Genomic DNA, 21,046 nt, shown 5'->3' on the forward strand with positions numbered 1-21,046 from the left:
GGGTTGTTTAGGAACCAAATTACAATAAAATGACTAAAATCGTTGTTATTTCGTCTAATTTGAACTTAAAATAACTATACAAAAATGTGTGTTTATGTCTATTTTTAGATTTTCTGGTTATAGAATTAACTTCTTACATAGAACCTTGTTTTACATTTTCAATCCTTAGCTATAAAAGTTGGACATTTAATAAATGTTTGACTACAAAATCATGTTTCAATTATCAATTTGAGAAATTTTGTAAAAAAAATTGAACTTTAAATGATAGTAAAACAAAAACGTGCATTTGTATTTTTAATATTTTTCAACTGATATTTTAACAATATATCAGGAGCCTTGTATTCATTTGTCACACTATTTTACCGAACAAATAAAATTTTATTGACATTTATAGAAAAAAAATGAAAAAAAATGAAAATTGAAAATGTAAGTCAACGAGTCAAAATATTTTGAACATTTTAAAGCGTTTAAAAAATTCTAACAAACATTCAGTGAAAATTGCATGTACCTATCTATGGTCATTTTTTTAGAGTTACCTACACTAAAAATCAGAAACGATTTTTTCGAAAACTAACTTTTAGTGAAAATTCCCGTTTTTCCTTAATTTGTTGGTGCTTTTTTCCGGTCGCTTTGGAAAACTATTGAGAATTTTAAATTTTGACCTCCCGAATACACTAACTAGATTGCCAAATTGGCTTTCCTACCAGAAAAGTTGCTATTGAAAAAAATCCAAGCACTTTTACTGCCCCAAACCGTGATGACAGACACAAAAATTAAATTAAAATTAAAAAACACACGTCATCATTGTGAAATTAATACATTCACCGCTCTGCTCAAAATCTAATAGTTTAGTGCATATTGTACTTTACTGTACAAGTGTACTATAGGTATTGTTCTATAGTATATCTGTGATGAATGTAAATATTATAAAGTGTAAAAATGATTCAAATATCCATCATAGACCTTAGACTAATAAGGTCTATGCAAATATCCAATCAGCTGTTTACAGATAAGCGATAACAATTATATTGATACTGGCCGCGGCTTTAGATAGTACTATCTTGAATTGTGATACTAATAAATTACCTAATATTTTAAATAAAGATACTGGATAGACTATAGATAGGGCTATTCGAGTAGACGTTACGTTATACGTAAATAATATTTAATAATTCATTATGTTTTATGGTATTATTTTATTTTTTATCTGAATATAACAATATAGTTAACAGTGCATGGTTTTATATAAGTTATTAACGTGTTACAAGCACGGTTATATTGCATTACAGTCAATATATGTGATCATAGGTTTCAATTTCTGTAAGATTAATAAGAAAAAATGTTTTATTTACAAATACCTGATATAAATGTACCCATATTCGATGTGGAGGATTCAGCTTTATCTCGTTTGGAACATTTTTCTACTTACGCTAAATTAAGTGACAAACCAAAATACTCTTTGTATCTGAGAAACTCTACACTTCTAGACTACACTGGATTTCTGTGCCTTAGGTACTTATGTAATTTATGTATATTTATATATTTATTAAACTCACTGTAAACTTAGACTGAAAATAATGTTGTGTGTTATTAAGCAACACTAATTTAAATAATTTACTTAGGTACATGTATATGTATCTCTATTATCTGTTTAGTTGCTGTTGTGAATTGTAATAGGCAGGTACTACTGTTATAATCTATAACAGCGGTTCTCAAACTTTTAAATCTCACTCATATTGTGTATTATTAATCTGTCACATACCACTTTATGTCTATTTCTATGTGACTGTGTTCAAACACGGTTTAAAATATTCATTTATTTACTCTCCGTTCTATCACTTTGTGGCCTTTCGCGTACCATAGTTTGAGAACCTCTGATCTATAATCACTTATTACTAATTTATTTTCATAAACATGTATACAAATTATACTTTTGTTGTTTTATATTTGTATATCTATTGGTACGGTATATAATATGCGTTATGTATACACCCATATTTAGGATTAGTAAATTGTCAGATAATATGAATACCTATTTTAAATATTTTTATTTAATTCTAATAATAATAACTTAAATTTACAAATAAAATCAAATTAACGTTATACATACTATTATAGTTAAAGTATAATTTAATTGAAACTCCTCTTAAAAGTACGCATTGGTGTCATTAGGACTTTGTCCTGGGAGCGATAGACATATTTTTACAAAATACTACATTTTCAAATACAGTGGTGAGTGGTAGCCTATTTATATATATACTATAAAAGTTAAGGGGGGGTCTATCCCTTTTACACCCCCCTCATTTATGCCCCTGAGAGGACTCTACCCCATGTATTTGTTGTCTCCATCTTGCACAGCAAATTTTTGTTCACTAGTTTCAACAGTACGCAGTTAGTTTTGATATTAGAGTGAATTATAAAACCACTATAAAACTTTTAGGTAAGAACATTATCTATGCTCAAGTATCAGTTTTTGTTCTATATTTTAATTTTCAAGAGAGATATGAGCATTTTTAATTTGTGATATTTCACATAGGTAACCATATCTCGCTAAAATATTAAAATATTTAAAAAAATCCACAATGCTTAGGTACGGCTAATGTTCTTACTTAAAAAATTGATAATAGGTTAATTCAGTCTAATATAAAAATCAACAACACACCCCAGAACAGATTAAATTTAATCTATTTTGTGAACACACTATTGAAACTAGTGAACAAAAATTTGTTATGCCTGAACATTAGTAACACGGAGACAATAAACACATGAGTTGCATCATCTTAATGAACTAGTTTGAAGGTACTTACTAAAACTACTTTCTTACACAAGATTCAAAGATACCAGATGTCCTATTTTGGTCATATAGTAAGCAATCCTGAAAATCCTAGATTATGTAAAAAAATGTATTATAATAATATTTGTTCTCATATTTATTATAATGTAACTGCATATTCTTTTATACTTGAGTTTCAATAATTCTGATTAAAAAAATTGACAATTTATAGTTTTGAGTCAAACCTCAGTAGCTGTTACATTGAATTTTCTCCACATAGTATGTTAAACTGTTGAGTAGTATGCAATATACCTAAAATTATAAATATTTCCATAAGAAACTACCTATACCTATCTAAAAATACATGAACTTTTTCTTAAAAATAAAATTTAAATTATTTTTTTATAATAATTTGAATGGATACTTACTTTTAAATATACATTTTAATAAATTGTATTATAGTTTATTCCTTAGTAGTTTTTAAAGGAAAATTTTGATTACCTATTTAGATGATTATTTTGGATAAAAATGTTACAAATACAAATGTCCAATGTTAATTTTAAATTTTAAAATGATAGTCAACCATATAAATTATAAATTCTGCCAAATGATTATGTTGATATCATGTAAAGATATTTCAGTAAATATACCTATATAATAAATAAATTAGTATATCATATTATATTTAGATATAATTTAAAGAGTGATTACTAGATCCTGTGCAATTATAATATCTAATAACTACTATTAACTAATAATTATGATTTCCATGTTATATAGTTAGCTCTAAAGAATTTGTTTGGTAAAAATTATTCATCTAATTAAGTAGTACATTGATATTTACAGAACATATGCAAGTTTAACTGATGACCACTCATTAAAGGAGACAGTCATAGAAGGAGAATGTCGTTTAATATCAGAACGATTAAATTTATTGAAACCTAATTTTTTAAGAAAATACTTAATAAAAATAATAGACGAAATTGGACTTTTTAGTGTTACTGATGATAATATTGATGTATTACTAAAAGTCTGTTCAGAATACAAGGATAAGCAACATGTGCCATGTAATGAAAATTGTAGTATACAATCTATTGAAGGTTTGTTAATACAAATATTATGTATAATTGTTTCATATTTGACTAATTAAATTTTATTTTTTCAGTTCCTTGGCAAAAATGTCTTACATTAATTTCCAATAGAAAAGTACACCTTACTCAAGGCATTGCTATTGTACTCTGTAATCAATGGAACAGTTTACTAGTAGATTTATTTCGTTTAATTTATATCAAATCATTACATATAATCCGTCGTTCTATGTCTGCTTTAGATAATAATAACTTACAATTTGAATATCTTAATGAGAAATTAAATAGGTATTATAATTCTAAAATAGCCTTTTGGAAAAATATTGATGAACAGATATCTTTAGAAGAACTCAATTCAAACAAAATATTATTGCCTCCTTGCATGTTGTTGTCATTAAATTCATTATTCACAAACCATCGCCTTGCACATGATCCACGTTATCGATTGACATTATTTTTAAAAGATATAGGAGTATCTTTAGATCAAACTTTAAAAATATTTCAACAGGAATATTCCAAGTGTGGAAATCTAAAAAGTACATGTACACATTCATGGGATGAACATAACAAGCAAATAGAATACAATGTCCGTCATACTTACGGTATGGTAGGATCAAAAAAAAATTACCAAATGACATCTTGTGTTTTAATGCAGGTATATCTCAGCAACTTATTAAGAATTTCGACAAGTTTTATTTGTAATAGATTAATTTTTTTTTAGAAACAAAATATTCAAGTTTCTGATGAAGGATGCTGTCCATTTGTACACTGTAGTGAAGTTAAACTTAAAAGTATCCTAGAAGAATTTACATCCATTAATGATGAAGAAATGAATACTTTAAATGATTTAAAAAATAGTGATCAACCTATCCAAGCATGTCATTGGTATGCACAAAAGTTGTTTCCCATGTCAGAACCTTTATATCATAATACACCAACACAGTATTTTTTCAATTCGAAAAAAGCTAAATATGTTCCTATAATAGATTAATAAGATAGGTAGATATTACTAGATAATGTAATATTATAAATATACAGTAAACGAAATGTTAGTTTATTAATTCCATTATAGTAATTAATAATGAGTAATTATTAATATAAAATATATTTACAATAATTATTTTACAATTAAGAAAATAGTATTCACATAGCAAACTGTACATATAATAATAATATAATATATTGACACATTCATGAGTACTCGTGCATAACTGAATTTGGTGGCGTCCATCGGTAAACATACTCACTCTTTGAATGATTACCATGATGATTTTGTGATTTATTTTGAGAATTGCCATAAATTCCATAAGATGGATCATCTGCTGAATCTTTTGGTGGTTGCCTATATGTTTCAGACCTATTACAGCTTTGTGAATATATTCCTGGAAATATTTTAAACAGGCAATAGTATTAATGCTTTCATTACAATCTATTTCATAAGCTACAAACCATTATGGATGCCACTAGCATTGACTTTTGACGAATTCCTAGCACCATATGTGGGTTCATGTTGCCTTAGTTGATTCTGTTGATTCTGTTGATTTTGCCTATCAAGTCTATCTGTTCTGTCATTGCATAATGTAGTAGCTGTTGTTGTCTGTGGATATAATGATTGAGCTGGTAATAATGGCCCTGGTCTTGGTAAGTAATCACGAGGTGGCAAGTTATGAATAGATTTTGAATGATACAGTGACTGCGAACGACTTAAATTTGCACGGGTCAAAACTGGTGAACGAGTGTATAATGATCTACTCCCTTCGTACAAAGGCTCTGGTAAATCTAAATCAGCAGATAGCATTGGGGGGGAAAGGGCTGGTCGAATTATTTTGTGTGGTACTTGTATCTGACACAGATTCTCATCATCTATAAAATGTATTATATATTATTAATTTGATTTTTTTTAATTGCACAATGTGTAACATTTTACCATTCAAATCATCTATTGTCGCTTTTCGTTTTTGTGGATTGAATATTAAATCATACACTACGCCTGCAATGATTCCTCCAGCTCCTGGTCCAAACCAATAAACCTAGGAAGTAGTAAGTATTTTAATAAAATAATCATAACCCACGTTATCTCAACCTTAGAGTAATAATATAATGTTGCAAAATCAAATTTGCAATTTTTTCTCCATCGTTACATCGAAAAATAGCTTAAATTTCACCCATTGTTAATTTTATGGTACAGTTGTGCACCCCTCCCGGCTCCCACCCACTGCACATTATTGTGATAGTTTATATCATATAGGTATTATATTTACGTATGAATATTAAAGTTTAAAAGTATTAACTGAAAATTATTATTATTATTTATTTTACAATATTAACTATGTATGAATTGATAGATGGTCGAAAAAAGTTATTTGAGAATTAAAAAGTTGAAAGTATTTTCACTTATCAGTCTAATACACTTTAATCAACAAACTAAGATCAGTATTCAGTACAACAGGCTTCCGCACAATACCAGAATGGGGCGGTAACTCGCATAATAAATAGTATATATTAGCAAACTTTAAGAGGCTATAACTTCGAAACTAACTTGCAATTATGGGTGTGTGGATGTGCTTTTATAAATATACAGCAATATTGTAGGACATAGGTACATTTCATATTCGTATAAATTTGATATATACAACGCGGTGGTAGAACATATTTACCTATATATACCTACCTACACTTTTTTTTCACTTTTAAATTTTTGCTTAATAGTAGGTACAATAAATACTCTTTTCTAGAAGTAATGAATAGCTAGGCAATTATATTTATTTAGTCCTGATATTTTTGTCTCAGCTGTTACAATTTCACCCCCTGCCGTACGCCCTCTATACCCGCCCTGAAAACGACCCTAAGCCTGCGCCTCGGTGTAACATAGTAAGTTAGTAGGGTACTCGTTTACTTAAAAAAATATGTCGCGTTAACAATAATTAATAATGATTAAACTTACCCAGTGATTATCCCAATGGTTCATCACAAGTGCCGGTCCAAACGCGCAAGCTGGATTAATAAAGGGCATCTGCAAAAAGTTACTCGTAGGGTATTTATAAGGGATCATTGGATTTGTTCTTACCGCCACTAGACCGCACGCGAAGTACACTGCTCCTATTGCCGTTGCCGAAGTTCCGGTCCATTTGTGAAACGTATTATTAGTCACGTAATATGTGAACACGATGAAGAACATGAGTAGCAAGCCTAGGCTGAAACGCTGCCATGGGGTTGTGCTGCTGTTCGGCAGGTCGTACAGACTGGTGAAGTAGTTGCGAGCGGAAACACTAGAAACCGATAGTACCATGATGGTATATGAGAATTTGATATCATGTACGTGATCCGAACAGAGGACAGTATTATAATAATGAATAAAGATTTAAATATCATACGACTTGCATAATAGTATAATATGATACGGTGTGACTTAAATATTGTTTACCTGTAGATTATCGCAGCGCCTCCAACTGCTCCGCCACATTGTGCGGCTATGAACATAACAGCTCTTACGGGGCTTATCCTTCTTGTGATCAGCATGGCAGTAGTTAAAGCAGGATTAATGTGTCCTCCTGAGAAGAAAACAATTCTAATCAATTAAATTGTCCAGTGATATGAATTAATTCAAATGCATAGGCAAATAATAATATTTTAAGACTACACTATATTGGTTCATCGACGTAAAACTATAACTTTTCTGGTTAGTGTATATTATGTATATTATTATGCCGATATGCGTATAAATGCAACTGAAACATTAATAAGTATAAGCTGGTACCTATGTGGGTAACGCTCTGCTGTACATTTGGTGTCTAGTGAGTCACTGCAATAATGGATGTGTTAAATTTTAATTCAATTATATAAAATCATTGTACAGGTACGAAAAACGATTCTGAGCGAATACAGTCTAAGTATATGTGATGATACTATTGTGTTTGAAGTAATTAATTTTACTATTAGGCATTAATAGGTACTACAATAGGTTAAATCAATTGATAATTTTTAATTTAAGTTTTAGAAAAACTTTGGAGAATCTTATATTACATTTTAAAATCTTAGATATAAATAAAATATTTCTGGTTCAAAATAATTTACAAATGTCCGTGGTTTTAACGAATCTTGTCAAAATCTTAACTTCGGGAGCGCATAAAAAATTATTGAGGATTTAAGCTCAACATTTTTTAATTTCCACTAACAAAGTATTATGAGAAACGTTGTATTACATTTTCAAGTTTTTTCACCCAGCAAACAATTTTTTTAACTTTTCATTCAAAAATGCGACTATGATTTAAATCCGTATCTGGTAAAAATATATATTGACCAAAAAGTGAATACAGTTACAAATTAGAAATAATTATTTCCAATCATAATAACAATTTTATTTTATTTAACCACTGCCAACCATTTATAAATGCAAAAAAAATATTAATTTCTACCATTACTAATATAATTTGTGAGGCATGTAACCATCCGCACATTGCAATCATTTATAAACAAACATTTTTTTTTTTGATTTCCCTCGTAAATCTCAAAATCCTTAGTGGCTAGTGCACCCATATATGGTGATTGCTGGTACGAAGGTACTTTGAAAATCTAGTACAGTAGTACCTTTCAAGTCTATAGCTATGATAGTTTAGGCTCAACGTTGATCAGTCAGTCAGTCTATGGGTACATATTAAATTATATACATATAAAGATCATAGATATGAATATATGATATATATATATATATATAGATTGGCTGAATTAAACGTTTTTTAACTCTACGTATATATCATTTAAAAATAAAATATGTTCCATACTTCTTATTTAAGTTTCAAATTATATTATTTAATATCAGTAATACACTATCTATAGCTGGTAACCGATAATTATACGCTGTAGATATACCGTACGCACATCTGTAGACCGTCATATATTTTATATTATTTTAATTATCATCAACATTTTTAATCTTATAGTTTTTTTTCAAGGTCATTTACCAGCTATATTATAATACATTTCGAACAATAATTAGCCGGCAATCGCTTACTACCGTTCTATATAATATGGTACACATGGTTCTGAAAATACACATATGTGCACGTTGTTCTGGAACCATCGGAGTAGATTTGATTTCCTAGTCAAAGTTACTGTCACAGCTTTGACTACGATAATAAATTAACATTTAGATACTTACAATACCACGAAATCATTGCTGGTGTGTGTGCCTACAGATATATAGGTGCAATTTGATTTTTATTCATTTTATTATTTATTCTATTGCTTTACAGTGTTACATTCAACTGTCTACTTAAGATGTTACATTTGTATTGTCCATACTAACTATGACAAGTTGTACTGCTAACTTATCTCATGACATTACAGTAGTTGTCGTCCATCATTTTGAGAGGCTACAGTGGTACACAATGATTTTTATTGCCTATAATAGTATTAACTATTATTATTGACTTGTTCAAGTAGTCTTAAATGTGTGCCGACCCATTATATATTTATATAATAATGAAAGAAAAATACCTGTAAAGTCTCACTATAAGTAGGTGCTGATTTCACAGTGTGACTGTTATGGATGTGTTAAATTTAAGTCCATCACAAGTAAATCTGAAATTGAGTAGGTACTTATCCGGTATCCGTATAGGTGTAAAGATACCTATAATTATTGATAGCTTTTATGAAACAAATTTAAATTGACTTTACTCTTTGGACGCTGATTTTTTTCTAATTCGATATGTATAAAATGTTCCTACTGCAGTAGGTTACCAGTCAAGTTTAAGAAATTTAAAACAATAATATTTGAATTAAATAAGGGTATTATTTTATAAATACATAGTATAAGAAATAGGATACAACAATAATTGCTCTTAGATATTGCCTTGAAAAAATATTATCAAGTTTAAAAAGTATATATTATATTTAAATAGGTAATCGATCTTCTTGAATGTGTTTTTGGTTGTTTGTTATGTCACATGTGTGAGGTTGTGAGGGTCTAGAAGACAATGGTCTTCAGGCGACACATTCTCGAAAAATAAATTATAAACAGATGGTAGGTAGCGTAACAAATTCAAAAAATGTTTATCACACTTGAGTATATTTATTGCCTTACTGCGACAAGAGATATGTCACTATAATTGGAAGTTGTTTATTTTTATACCTTGTTCTGTGAGGAAAGTTCTGTCATTGATGAAATATTAAAATAATAAAAGTAAGTCAAGTGTGTACATGTACCTACAATTTTACTTTTTCAAAAACTTTGAAGAATCATCATGTATAATAACTTCTGATGCTAATTTTAATCAGCTTTCTAATTTTATTTTTTTCTGTTAACGTTTATAATAACAGCAGCACAACAAAAACGCAATACGTTCCGACGTGACTGCCAAAAACACTGTTCTTGAGTTCTTGAGAATATATATTTTTGGCATCTATAAAATTATAATTTCTTTTGACGGCCGAGCTGGCAATTTGTTTTCGCCCTACTCAGTATTCTGACGATCTACGCACTGCACTTGCTCTGACTATTGCATCGAAAACAGAGTATGTTCGTTGTGTTATGGCACTGTATAGGTACTACAATATGTAATAGATGATGCCGTTTGCTAGTTTGCAAAATATTGAATTGTAGAGGTACCTAACTTAACCTACCTGTGGTCGCGGGAAAATTAACTTTAATAGAATCAATGCTAATGCCTATTATTGCCGAATGCCTGCAGGATATTATATATTGTTTAGTTACTCATTATTTTATTACCCTCGGGTTACGTACTAATGTAGGTACTTTACTGCCATTATATCAATATGCGAGACAAGCACTAGTTAAATGTCGAATCATTACTTTATTTTTTAATATTAACTTCTAACTATACTATTTTAACGATTTTATTTAGTTTTTTATTTAGATTAATTATGTAAATAGGCAATGACCGTTATTATACCCACCCAGAGGAACGCCTAGAATTCATGCTAATTATTAAATTAGTTGAATTAAAACAATTTTAGTAACTATTCGTGATCATTTTTTAGGCCGGAGGGGCGTGGTTTGTAACGCAGGAAAATAACATATAAATGATACACAGACTGCCGTTTCTGCTTATAACTTTAAAGTCTATTTATACTAAAAGTTCTAATAAAAATAAAAAATAAGAAAACTTTAAAGTCTAGGCCTATGATATAGAATATAGATACCTAATTAACAGCCGTGGAAAAATAAAACAATACCTACTTAAACCCTGCCTTAACTTATTGTTGTCTATGCGTTTAAAATATTTTAACGCGTCGCATTCGAACAGGCTAACTCGGCCAGCCCAGTAGACAGTCATAATTGTATTATAGTATTATAGGATTTTTGGTGACCTGAGTGTACCGACTCAACTATATTATATAAGCGAGTGGCGTCGCTACAATATGCGTAGGTACCGCGGTTTTTTGCGCGACTCGCATTAATCCGCCGCGCGTGAACACGAGGGTCAAAACCTTTTTTTACGTACAACAGATGCTCGCCAATAATAATATAATAATATACATTGTATAATTTATATACATATATACGGTCGCGCGTCCAACATAATCATTATCTCATTGTCGCGCCGCGGTTATCCCCGCCGCCTCCCCAAAGGTTCACTTTCAGCCCTCATGCTTGATACACATATTTTATCGGTGGACTCGAGTGCCAATTGTCAACCGATACGGTTTTTTATCGCCACCGAAGAGGGCAATTTTTATTTATTTTTTTTTTTTACAAGAGCAGCGAACCAGGTCCGCGGCGAACATGTGCGCCCGTGTACATACGATAATAATAATATATAATAAAGCGCCGCGTGTATAATATAATATATCGTTTATATTGTTCCACCCCACACGCCGGCCAATTAAACACTGCGGTGGAGGGATGTATGAGCCGGGACAGTGGTTCATTGACACACCATGCCGTGACTCGTCGTAAACGATCTAGTTCGGGAACATAAAATTAAAAAAAAAAATCCATATGCGGTGTGTTAAGCGTATAACATATTATATTATACATTATTTTATATTTCATTGATGCGCTGGAAGACTGGAAAAATACGTGTTAACATATTGTACACACGCATTCCACTCCCGACGAGTCCGAGGACTTTAACTTTTAAGTACACGAATCTAAAATCCTAGTCGGGTAGGTACCTATTTAATTTTCTCACTAATACAATATGTAAGCAGGCGCCTCGCCGCTTTGCAATGACTATATAGGTGATAGATAATGGACAGGTAAATAAATATATAATACCGGGTGGGCCGCGGGATTTAGACCAGAAATGATGATTTGGCTATACAATTTTGGTTATATTTTCTTTAAGTATGATATTTGATGTTTTTCGAATGATTTAGATACACATTTTTCGTACAAGCGCGTTTAAACAATATTACAATCGCAAATACAAATTTCCATCGGGCTAAAAGCGCGTTGCATCCACACGTTTTATGCGAATCGCAACTTATTTTGTTTTTTATTTGATTTGATGTATTATAGGTATATAGTATAACAAATTTCATTGTTGCTTGCGTTCCCCGTAGGTTTCGTTGGTTGGTGGAAACTGTGTAATCGCGCAGGTGAAATTCCAACCCTCCGACGAAACGAAATAATAACAGGAAAAAAAAAACTACCCATTAAAAACTATATATATACTACCACGCATTACGCAGCACCGGCATTTTCATGTCATAACATCGATTGCAGCGGAGTCCACACGTAAACCAGGTGCAAAGTAGGTATGTATAGTATTTTTATAACCTCCACCGGAACGTTGTATACATACATATTACAATATTTTAGGTCCACCGAGCTCACTACCTATACCTACCTATATGTATACATTATAATGTACGACTAACTCTGAATCCGTTGCGCCTACTAACTGTTATTACTATCGAATGACGAATAATCATAACTAAAGACCGGATTTTGCATAAAATGCATGTTGCTCTATTTTAAACATCATAGACATGCAGCCAATGAGTCTCCATAAATCATTACTTGATTGATTAAATATCAAAATTGTATAGTGCATATTTTCGCATATTCTGACGTCAGTGCATGTTTTGCGTATTTTTGCATATTTTATCAAAAAACCGTACAAATATACACCTAACGATCAAAAAATGTGTTGAGCAAACATAAAAAAGAGATTATAGGTACGTTTGTATAATATTAATATGAAATATTTTACATCTCAAGGAATGGTCGGGCGCTAAAAATAGGTTAGGTTATTGTTTTTCCAATTAACATACTACATTCAATTTTTCATACTTTTTTCCTATTTATATAACTATATATCACCAATGTATCTATTATTTAATTTTTTTACAATGTATCAATGGTTAAAAATTAAATTACAATTTAACAAATTATATTGTTGTATTATATATTTATTATATTATACGTCTTACTTTTTTTTATGAAAATGTAAATAAAACATACAAATAATTATTACTGCAAAATTAAAATCAAATATAACATGTAATATAAACTGAAATTTCATTTTGCATATTTTGCATATTTTTCTTGCATATTTTGCCTTTTTTAGTGCATGTTTGCATGCATATTTTAAAATTTTAAATGCATATAAATCCGGTCTTTAATCATAACGCAATACGTTCAAAAGTTAGATATTGATGAGGTCGGTCACAAATGGTTATCCCGGTAAACGTCTCAGAGCTGGTCCAACCCTGCTGCATGTATATGCATAAAATTTTTCGATTACGCAACGGCCCACACTTTTTATATTATTCTCTATGCATCTTGTTGTCGTTGTTGTTTTTATAGACGAATCATTTCATTCAGTTCTCTGTTTTCGTCGTATGAAAAGACGAAAGATCCATTCATGCACATGGGAAGCACATTTAAAATACTATACGCACTTCACGTCAATCGACGACGGCGAAAAAAAACTAATCCAATGCAGTGCGGGGTCGTAGACGCAAACACAGTATACATATAGGTACCCCTCACATACATAATATAGTGTTTCGTCGTCTCTGCTCGCTATAATAGTCCTTTTTAAACAAACAAATTAAAACAACCGCTGCTGCAGCAATGAAGAAAGGAACTATATGCACACAATATAGACTGTAGAGTATTATTCTGGCTAGAGCCCAAGACAGCTAGCTGGCACGTTTTCGGATGTGAACAAATCGTATTCACGCGGGTTTTAATTAAATTAAATGGACTAATGATCAAACAATTATTATTATTGTCGTTTTTCAATGCTAATATATGTATGTACTATGGCGCTGCAATTCCATTGATGCGAATGCGTCCAAACAATTCAAAAGTTCGTTCAAACGATATAATGTACCATGGTGACTATAAGCGACATGAATAATTCATGAATAGATTTTTTTTTTTTTTAGTTTTGGACACTTACTCGTAATATAATATCCATAGCTTAAATGTCTTGTAAACAAGTCACGTCAGGCTTTTGCCAAAAAGTTTACCGCCGTGCTTACAATAAAATATTTTTAATTTTCAACATAAATTTGCGTAAGAATATCGGAAAGACGGTGTACGGTGTATACCTATAACCAATACGGCTATGGTGCTGTACATCACAAAGGGATCTCGCAATGCACTTCCTTAGGCGTATTGTCTTTGTCTGGTTAGCGAAAAATAACGCGCGAAAACATGGTAAGATTTAACCTTCTCGAATTCCAACAAAAAAAAAATTCATCAGGTTGCAGCTGACCATGTGTTTTTCTCTACGAAATCTCGTCGTATTGTATGGGTAAATTGCGGTATTAGTTTAAAATGTATTATTGTTTCTGCCATCTGTGTGTCGGCGTGGCGTCCTATAATTATTATTATTCAGCGAACGTTACCAGGTAAGAGGTAAACGTCTACCGTCTACCGACCTACGTAGGTACCTCCATTTATTTACCTTTGTTGCGTATGCCATTTTTATTCTTGTGCAGAAATGCAGAATCACGAAATATATACCTATATTAATTCCACAAATAATTTCAGTACTGGCCAGACGATTTACGAAACCATTTTATTATAAACGAAACGAATTGAAATATTTCACAGCGGCATTAGATGAAAAATCTGTTCACGTCACTTTACGCATATATTTATATTTTATATATATAAAAGGTACACACAGGCACCGTGTAAAATGTGTGGTCGCGAGGGGAAATTTGATAAATGTCGAATTTTACGGTTTGGACGATCTGCCGCCGAAGAGTGCCAATTTTCGGTCATACAAAAGGCGGTGTTTAGAGAGGGTGACGATTAATAAGCACGGCGGCCACATATTATATTTTAATATTTTATACGACACGTATTATAGACACTATTGTATAATTGACAATAGTATGTACTACGTTTTACCACTTCTATTATCTATTAAAAGTTTAGAATATATTGTGGCCTATTATTATTCCTGTATAGAAATAATTAGATTCGAATTTCAGCTCACGTCCGGCCAAAACATTTTTAAACAGGGATTGAAGACAGATTATAGTATCTTAGCACACTTATAGCTGATGTTTATAATCTTTACGAGAACTCGAATAAAACGTTACAATACTGTTACGTCGCATACGTAATAATCATTCTATAATCTGATGTGAGTTTAAAATAATAATAATAATAATAAGTGCATTTTTGCAACTATTGCAGAACGACTACAAGGGTCAGGTGGGAGGGGGGTATTGTTTTTCGAGACTTATAATCTTTCAGCTGACGCCCGCGGAGGCGCTGGCGATATAATATCGCGGTTGAGAACCCTTGAACATGATTTATATTATTCTGTAAATGTTAAACGCAGACAGTCTGTTATATGGTGTGTGTGTGTGTGTGTGTGTGTGTGTGTGTGTGTGTGTGTGTGTGTGTGTGTGTGTGTGTGTGTATATATTATATAATACAGATACGCGATATAGGCGGAATGTGCCAGAACGGCGTTTGTATATCCGTCTAGAAGACAGAAGAATCCTTTCGACTGTGCACTTCGTACACCTACTTACTCATAACGATATCTAACCATTACAATAATAAATAATTAGTTAAAAGCGAGACATCGATATCGGTTAAAAATTATAGTACCTATTCATATTTATTATTTATCCGTCGTTCATTATAAATTATTGCCGTATATATACGAGACATAATAATATACTCGTATGGGTTCGTCATAATATTCTATGTGTATATAAAATCATAACAATATATTGGTCATGGTCTATGCGGGTAATAATTAATAAGTAATGACTAATAACGCATGGCAGTTTACGTTGATTGTACAAAAATATTAATATTAACCCTCTCACAACGAAGTTCATGTATACATTATCGGATTATCCTCCTCCAAACTTCCTTCTTCGTGTGCGCTTAGATGATATTATGTATATAGGTACACATAATTTGCTTATATATCATGTATGATGTATCCACATCGTAGGTGAATCGTTTTAGAGAAACATTATATTGTATACGTTCAGATAAAATTTAATTTCTTTGTTTAGTTTCACAAAATACGCATAATGTAGTGTTATTTAGGATATAAAGGAAATACAATTATTTTTAAATAGTATTTTTTTTAATTGTTTTTTTTTTTTAGCAAAAAATATCCATTTTAAATACTGTGGAGCTGTGACAAACCATTAACCTACGATAACTCCACGATAATATATTTATTTGAAAACTTAACGTACCTATTCGTGGTAATATACTATACTGAGAATAAGACATATTATAATATGCAAATTATAATATAAATATTATCTTATAAGACCATTTACTGTAACATAATATCAAAGAAAACCGCATCGAGTAATCTTTTTAGTTTTTGCTGTAAAATGGCACAATGGGTTCGATAGAAATGCGATTTCGTGATAATTGTACGTTTCAATTAAATGAATATTGTTGTAAGCCGATTGCTTGTACCTATATATATATATGTAATCGCAGGTTTTGCATGGTTGGATAAAGTCTAAACTATTGTAACAGGATTCTGCAGATCGAGCAGTTAACGAGTCACCACTGGGAAGTGATTGGTTGCAGTGTATATGGCATATGCATTTCATATCGTATGGGTGCATTTAAAAACTTGCAGAAGAGGGGATGAACGATAAGAAGTAGGACTTGGACGGTAAAACGTCTTGAAGGTATCCTCGTACGGGTGCAGTAATGTCTAAAAAAGCCACGACGGTGGTTGAAACCAACTATAGATTCACTATTACTCGACAAATCGAAATCAGGAGAGTTGCAGAGAATGTTTGATGTATCAGACGAAATGTTACTGCAGAAAACGATGTAGTCGTGGGGGACGCAAGCGACGGCGGCGGCATTGGGAGAATACGACTAGAGGGTGCGTATAGTACGACAACGACCACCCGAGAGAACTGCAGATGCGTAGGGAGAAGAAGACGCATGATCTGCGTTCAAGAGGACCCGTGGTCACGACAATAGGGGACTCCTCGAGGACTCCCGTGCGCGCAGATCTGCGACAGATCTATCCGACGGTTGACGACAGAGAACGAGAATCGCGTGCGTATTACACAGTCGTGTTTGTTATTTAATGTATGCGGTACGTTACCAGACACGTTTTGCAGGCACACGGTCAGGGCGAGCATGGTGAACCCGGACGCGGCGGCCGCTCCCAGCACGGGCGAAGCGTCCGACGTGGCCGCGCCGCAGACGACGGCCACGTACAGGAACGTGGCCAGACACTCGGCCATGACGGACCGCCAGAGCTCCAGCGTGCGGAGTTCGGCTTGGACGGGCATCAGCGGCGGCCGGGCGTCGGGTCGCCACCGCCGGCCACCGGAACCCACCGACCACCTGTTCCGCTCCAGCCGCTCGACCAGTTCCAGCATCATGTTGAGGTGGTGGTCCAGTTGGGCGCCGTCGTCTTTGCGCTTCATGGTCGGGCGAAGGCGAGAAAACGTGCGACCGGCGTGATATATCTGTACAACTCACTGTCTTCTGCTGAAGAATATCGCGACGGTGGTTTCTTTTTTATTACTTTTAAACTGTATTTTAGTAGGATTATTAAGACGTTATCGCGGTGGTACAGTGCGCCGAGTACGTATTATATATTTGTATCGACTGCAGTAAACGGAGTGCCGGTGAGCGCGCGCCACACTGCAGTGGACGGACGATTGAGCCGACTGCAGCCGCGGGACAGGCTCTCCGGTGGCAGGTGGTCGTCGGTCGTGCCGAACGTGCCCGCCGAAAAAAAAAAAAAATAATAATAATAATAACGAAAAACCAGAAAACGGGTGGGGGAGCAGATGAGCGTGCGAGTGGTGCGTGTGCGCGTGGTGCGAGAGAGAGAGAGCAGGAAGACCGCGCAGGCCGCGGCGACAATGGGTCGCGTTCACCCTGCGCGCATTTCTTTTTACCCTCTGTCGCGGGGGAGTGCTGCGGGAGACTGCTGCAGGCTGCACCACTGAACTATTTAATATATAGGTATACACGCTACAGGCACTTTAATATATACATAATACTGTATGGTGTTCGTATACATCTACATATATAGGTAGATATGTATATTGTACGAGTATTTTAAGTACAAGCACACCTTGCGCATCTCGCGCGATTCGGCTGATGAACCAGTTTTGTGTGAATTCATATTATATAGTGTGCACCGCGCTTCGTATATAATAGTAAATAGTAATTATATCGCACATAATAATCATATAATATTGATGTGTAGACCCCGGGGCGTATGCGGTATAGGTTATAATATGCAGTATGTTACATAAACGATTATCAATCATTATATACTTATATATGGTTATATATTATATTCATATGGTATATTTTATGTACGTGGTCTGAAATTTGACGCACTCGTCAACACGAAAATATATACTGATGGCTTACACGCGCCGTTCGCGTAGAAAACAAGCGTCTTGTTTATAATAGAATATAATATATTGATAAACGTAAATTATAATTATTACCATTATAATAAACTCGTCAATTGCCATCACCTATATAATTTTAGTATAGCCAACGGCAATGCGTAAAAGCAATACCTAATATATGCTACTATCGAATATCATCCAATAATATTTTATGGGCCACATTAGTTTATATATAATTATTAATAATATCGCAGCGGTAGTATCATGTACAACAATATATATCGTATATAATATTATATAATACGCGTCGTTTAAACTGCAGGAGGCGCTCCACCGAACCGACAACCGCCGCCGTCGCCACCGTCTTATGTCCTCGCCGTCGAGGCAGCTGAAACGGCGGTGAGTATAATAATTTCATGGCTGCAAATCCAGTTGTTCGTGTTTATAAAACGCACGCACGAAGTGTGCGGCGGCGGGGAGCGCGGGGAGAGACAAATAATAATAATAATAATGGTATATTATATTATTATAAAGGAACGCGAGACACACGCGAGGCACACATGTTGCGCTGCCGAAAGAGTCTTCCCCCTATTTTTTGAATTACAAAAATTCTGGTTCCTTTTCTTTCTTTCTTTTTTCTTTTTTTTGTTGTGTCCAACGAGACAACGGTGACGGAGATTTTTCAAACATATTATCTGTATTTTTGGCGAACGCGACATGCCACCCCGTGCCCGACGAATAATAATATTATGTACGGTAAAATATATACCTAGCGGGTTACCCCCTCCCTCCCACACCCCCAAATAAGTAAAACCGTATGCCTCATGGACGAGAACAGCTGACGTTCTTGTAAAAATATATATAATGTTACACAATATATTATATATATATAGATGTACCTTAAAGACGAGCGTACATATGAATATCCAATCTTGCGCTCACTGAATTTCCCCCTTCTTTTTTTCCAGTATTCTTCCACAAGTCTTTTGACTTGAAATATAACGTCTGCCACTGCCACCAAGCCGCCCCCTTGCGATCGTCTACCCCGCGGACGGATGTGCGCGTGACAACGATTTCGACACCGCCGCTTCAAACCCTCCCAACTCTGCACGTACAATTGTACAAATAACATAACGACTCGCGCGCGTGGAGCATCGAGAACTATAATAATATACTACGCAGCCCTATATTGCTGTATATACTAAACAAAAACAATAAAAATAAAAAAAAAATTCAATTTTCAATCCTGTTTTGGTTTCGTTTCGTTGAAATTCCACAAAGTCATGTATACATAATACATATAACACCTTCTCGAGTGTAGAACGTAAAATTTTATAGCCCAAAAACTCGCATTTGTTACGTATAGCAGGTATACAAGTTTTTTTTATCGTGATATCGATAAATCCAAACCAAACATCCTATCTACGCTTAAGTTTTACCTAAAGGCTACGTATTCTACATTTTTTCATTTCATTTATATATTTTTTACTCTTAAAAGTTAAAAAAATAAATACGATGTTACTGGCTTGCTACAAAATAAATTTGGCCGAATACCTAATATAAATTATATAGTATTGTTAGTCTTAGTTTATATACCTTCTTAGTTAATGGTATAAGAGTATTTCAGAATTCGTAGGTACTTATTATTATAGACGACGACAGTAAGGTAAAAATATTCTTTTGCCAGCTGAAACGAGTTTCCTATAAATTACCAATAATTTCGTATATTATACCTTATACACGTAATGCGCTTGTGAGTTTATTACGTTCAAACTGACATATAAAAATATATAACTATATGTATATGTATTATGTATGTATGCATACATCTACAAATCACCATGTGATACCTACATATGATTTTCTCGTATCGAATGCATATCACTGAAATCTTGGCAACACATCTATAAAAAAAACTGTCCAAATACAGGGTGGACTTTACAACCACTCTATTTTTCACCCCATTCTCTTCTCGCATATTTAGATTATACATTTATTCAAATTTTGATTTTTTGAACTTTTTAATGTAACCATATTGTTATACAATTTAGTATTTACTTATATTTTTATAGTATTTATGGACATTCTTGTGATAATACTATCGTATCACCTGTATAGAGTGATAATCTTGAATCTACAGTATATGACAATACAGACTTTTACTTTCCATATAACAACTTCCTTATTTATTCCAAATTATTAAGCAGATGACTCTTCTGAACATTTAATAAATTATTAAAGAGTCTCAGAATTCGAACAATATTGTTATCGATGTTAATTATTAGTAGGTTTAGGTAGCCATATCGTATTGAGATTGTCAATTATACATTCATTATATTATGTAACTATTACTAAATAATTAATA

General features: G+C 32.9%; 2 protein-coding genes across 3 annotated transcripts; one reads left to right on the top strand and one right to left on the bottom strand.

Moving 5' to 3' along the window:
* The first annotated feature begins 1,339 nt into the window (after positions 1-1,339).
* LOC111035468 (DNA primase large subunit-like) lies at positions 1,340-4,942 on the top strand. The gene is made up of 4 exons (XM_022317108.1): positions 1,340-1,512; positions 3,620-3,873; positions 3,939-4,516; positions 4,583-4,942. Exons 1-4 carry the CDS (start codon positions 1,340-1,342, stop codon positions 4,850-4,852), a joined length of 1,275 nt encoding a protein of 424 aa, XP_022172800.1. The 3' UTR covers positions 4,853-4,942.
* A 9-nt stretch (positions 4,943-4,951) lies between these two features.
* On the bottom strand, positions 4,952-18,004 carry LOC111035467 (neurogenic protein big brain). 2 transcript variants are annotated; one of them, XM_022317107.1, is made up of 7 exons: positions 17,406-18,003; positions 7,286-7,412; positions 6,929-7,130; positions 6,806-6,874; positions 5,789-5,891; positions 5,311-5,724; positions 4,953-5,243 (listed from the first exon to the last, which is right to left on the bottom strand). In XM_022317107.1, the coding sequence occupies exons 1-7, from the start codon at positions 17,731-17,733 to the stop codon at positions 5,053-5,055; spliced, it is 1,434 nt and encodes a 477-aa protein (XP_022172799.1). In that variant the 5' UTR covers positions 17,734-18,003; the 3' UTR covers positions 4,953-5,052. The 2 variants fall into 2 exon arrangements, with proteins under 2 accessions (XP_022172798.1, XP_022172799.1); XM_022317106.1 differs by having other exon boundaries at positions 4,952-5,243; positions 6,806-7,130; positions 17,406-18,004.
* Positions 18,005-21,046: the final 3,042 nt, after the last annotated feature.

This window comes from Myzus persicae, unplaced genomic scaffold (genome assembly GCF_001856785.1).
Source record: "Myzus persicae strain clone G006 unplaced genomic scaffold, MPER_G0061.0, whole genome shotgun sequence".
NCBI lineage: Eukaryota > Metazoa > Arthropoda > Insecta > Hemiptera > Aphididae > Myzus > Myzus persicae.

Excerpts from the sequence above, each read along its gene's own strand:
- LOC111035468 (XM_022317108.1), top strand. The coding sequence starts at position 1,340 with ATGTTTTATTTACAAATACCTGATATAAATGTACCCATATTCGATGTG. Across the intron at positions 3,874-3,938 it reads TAGTATACAATCTATTGAAG|TTCCTTGGCAAAAATGTCTT; the intron begins GTTTGTTAATAC and ends TTATTTTTTCAG. Across the intron at positions 4,517-4,582 it reads CATCTTGTGTTTTAATGCAG|AAACAAAATATTCAAGTTTC; the intron begins GTATATCTCAGC and ends ATTTTTTTTTAG.
- LOC111035467 (XM_022317106.1), bottom strand. The coding sequence starts at position 17,733 with ATGAAGCGCAAAGACGACGGCGCCCAACTGGACCACCACCTCAACATG. Across the intron at positions 5,892-6,805 it reads ACCATTGGGATAATCACTGG|GTTTATTGGTTTGGACCAGG; the intron begins GTAAGTTTAATC and ends ACTACTTCCTAG. Across the intron at positions 5,725-5,788 it reads GACAATAGATGATTTGAATG|ATGATGAGAATCTGTGTCAG; the intron begins GTAAAATGTTAC and ends TACATTTTATAG.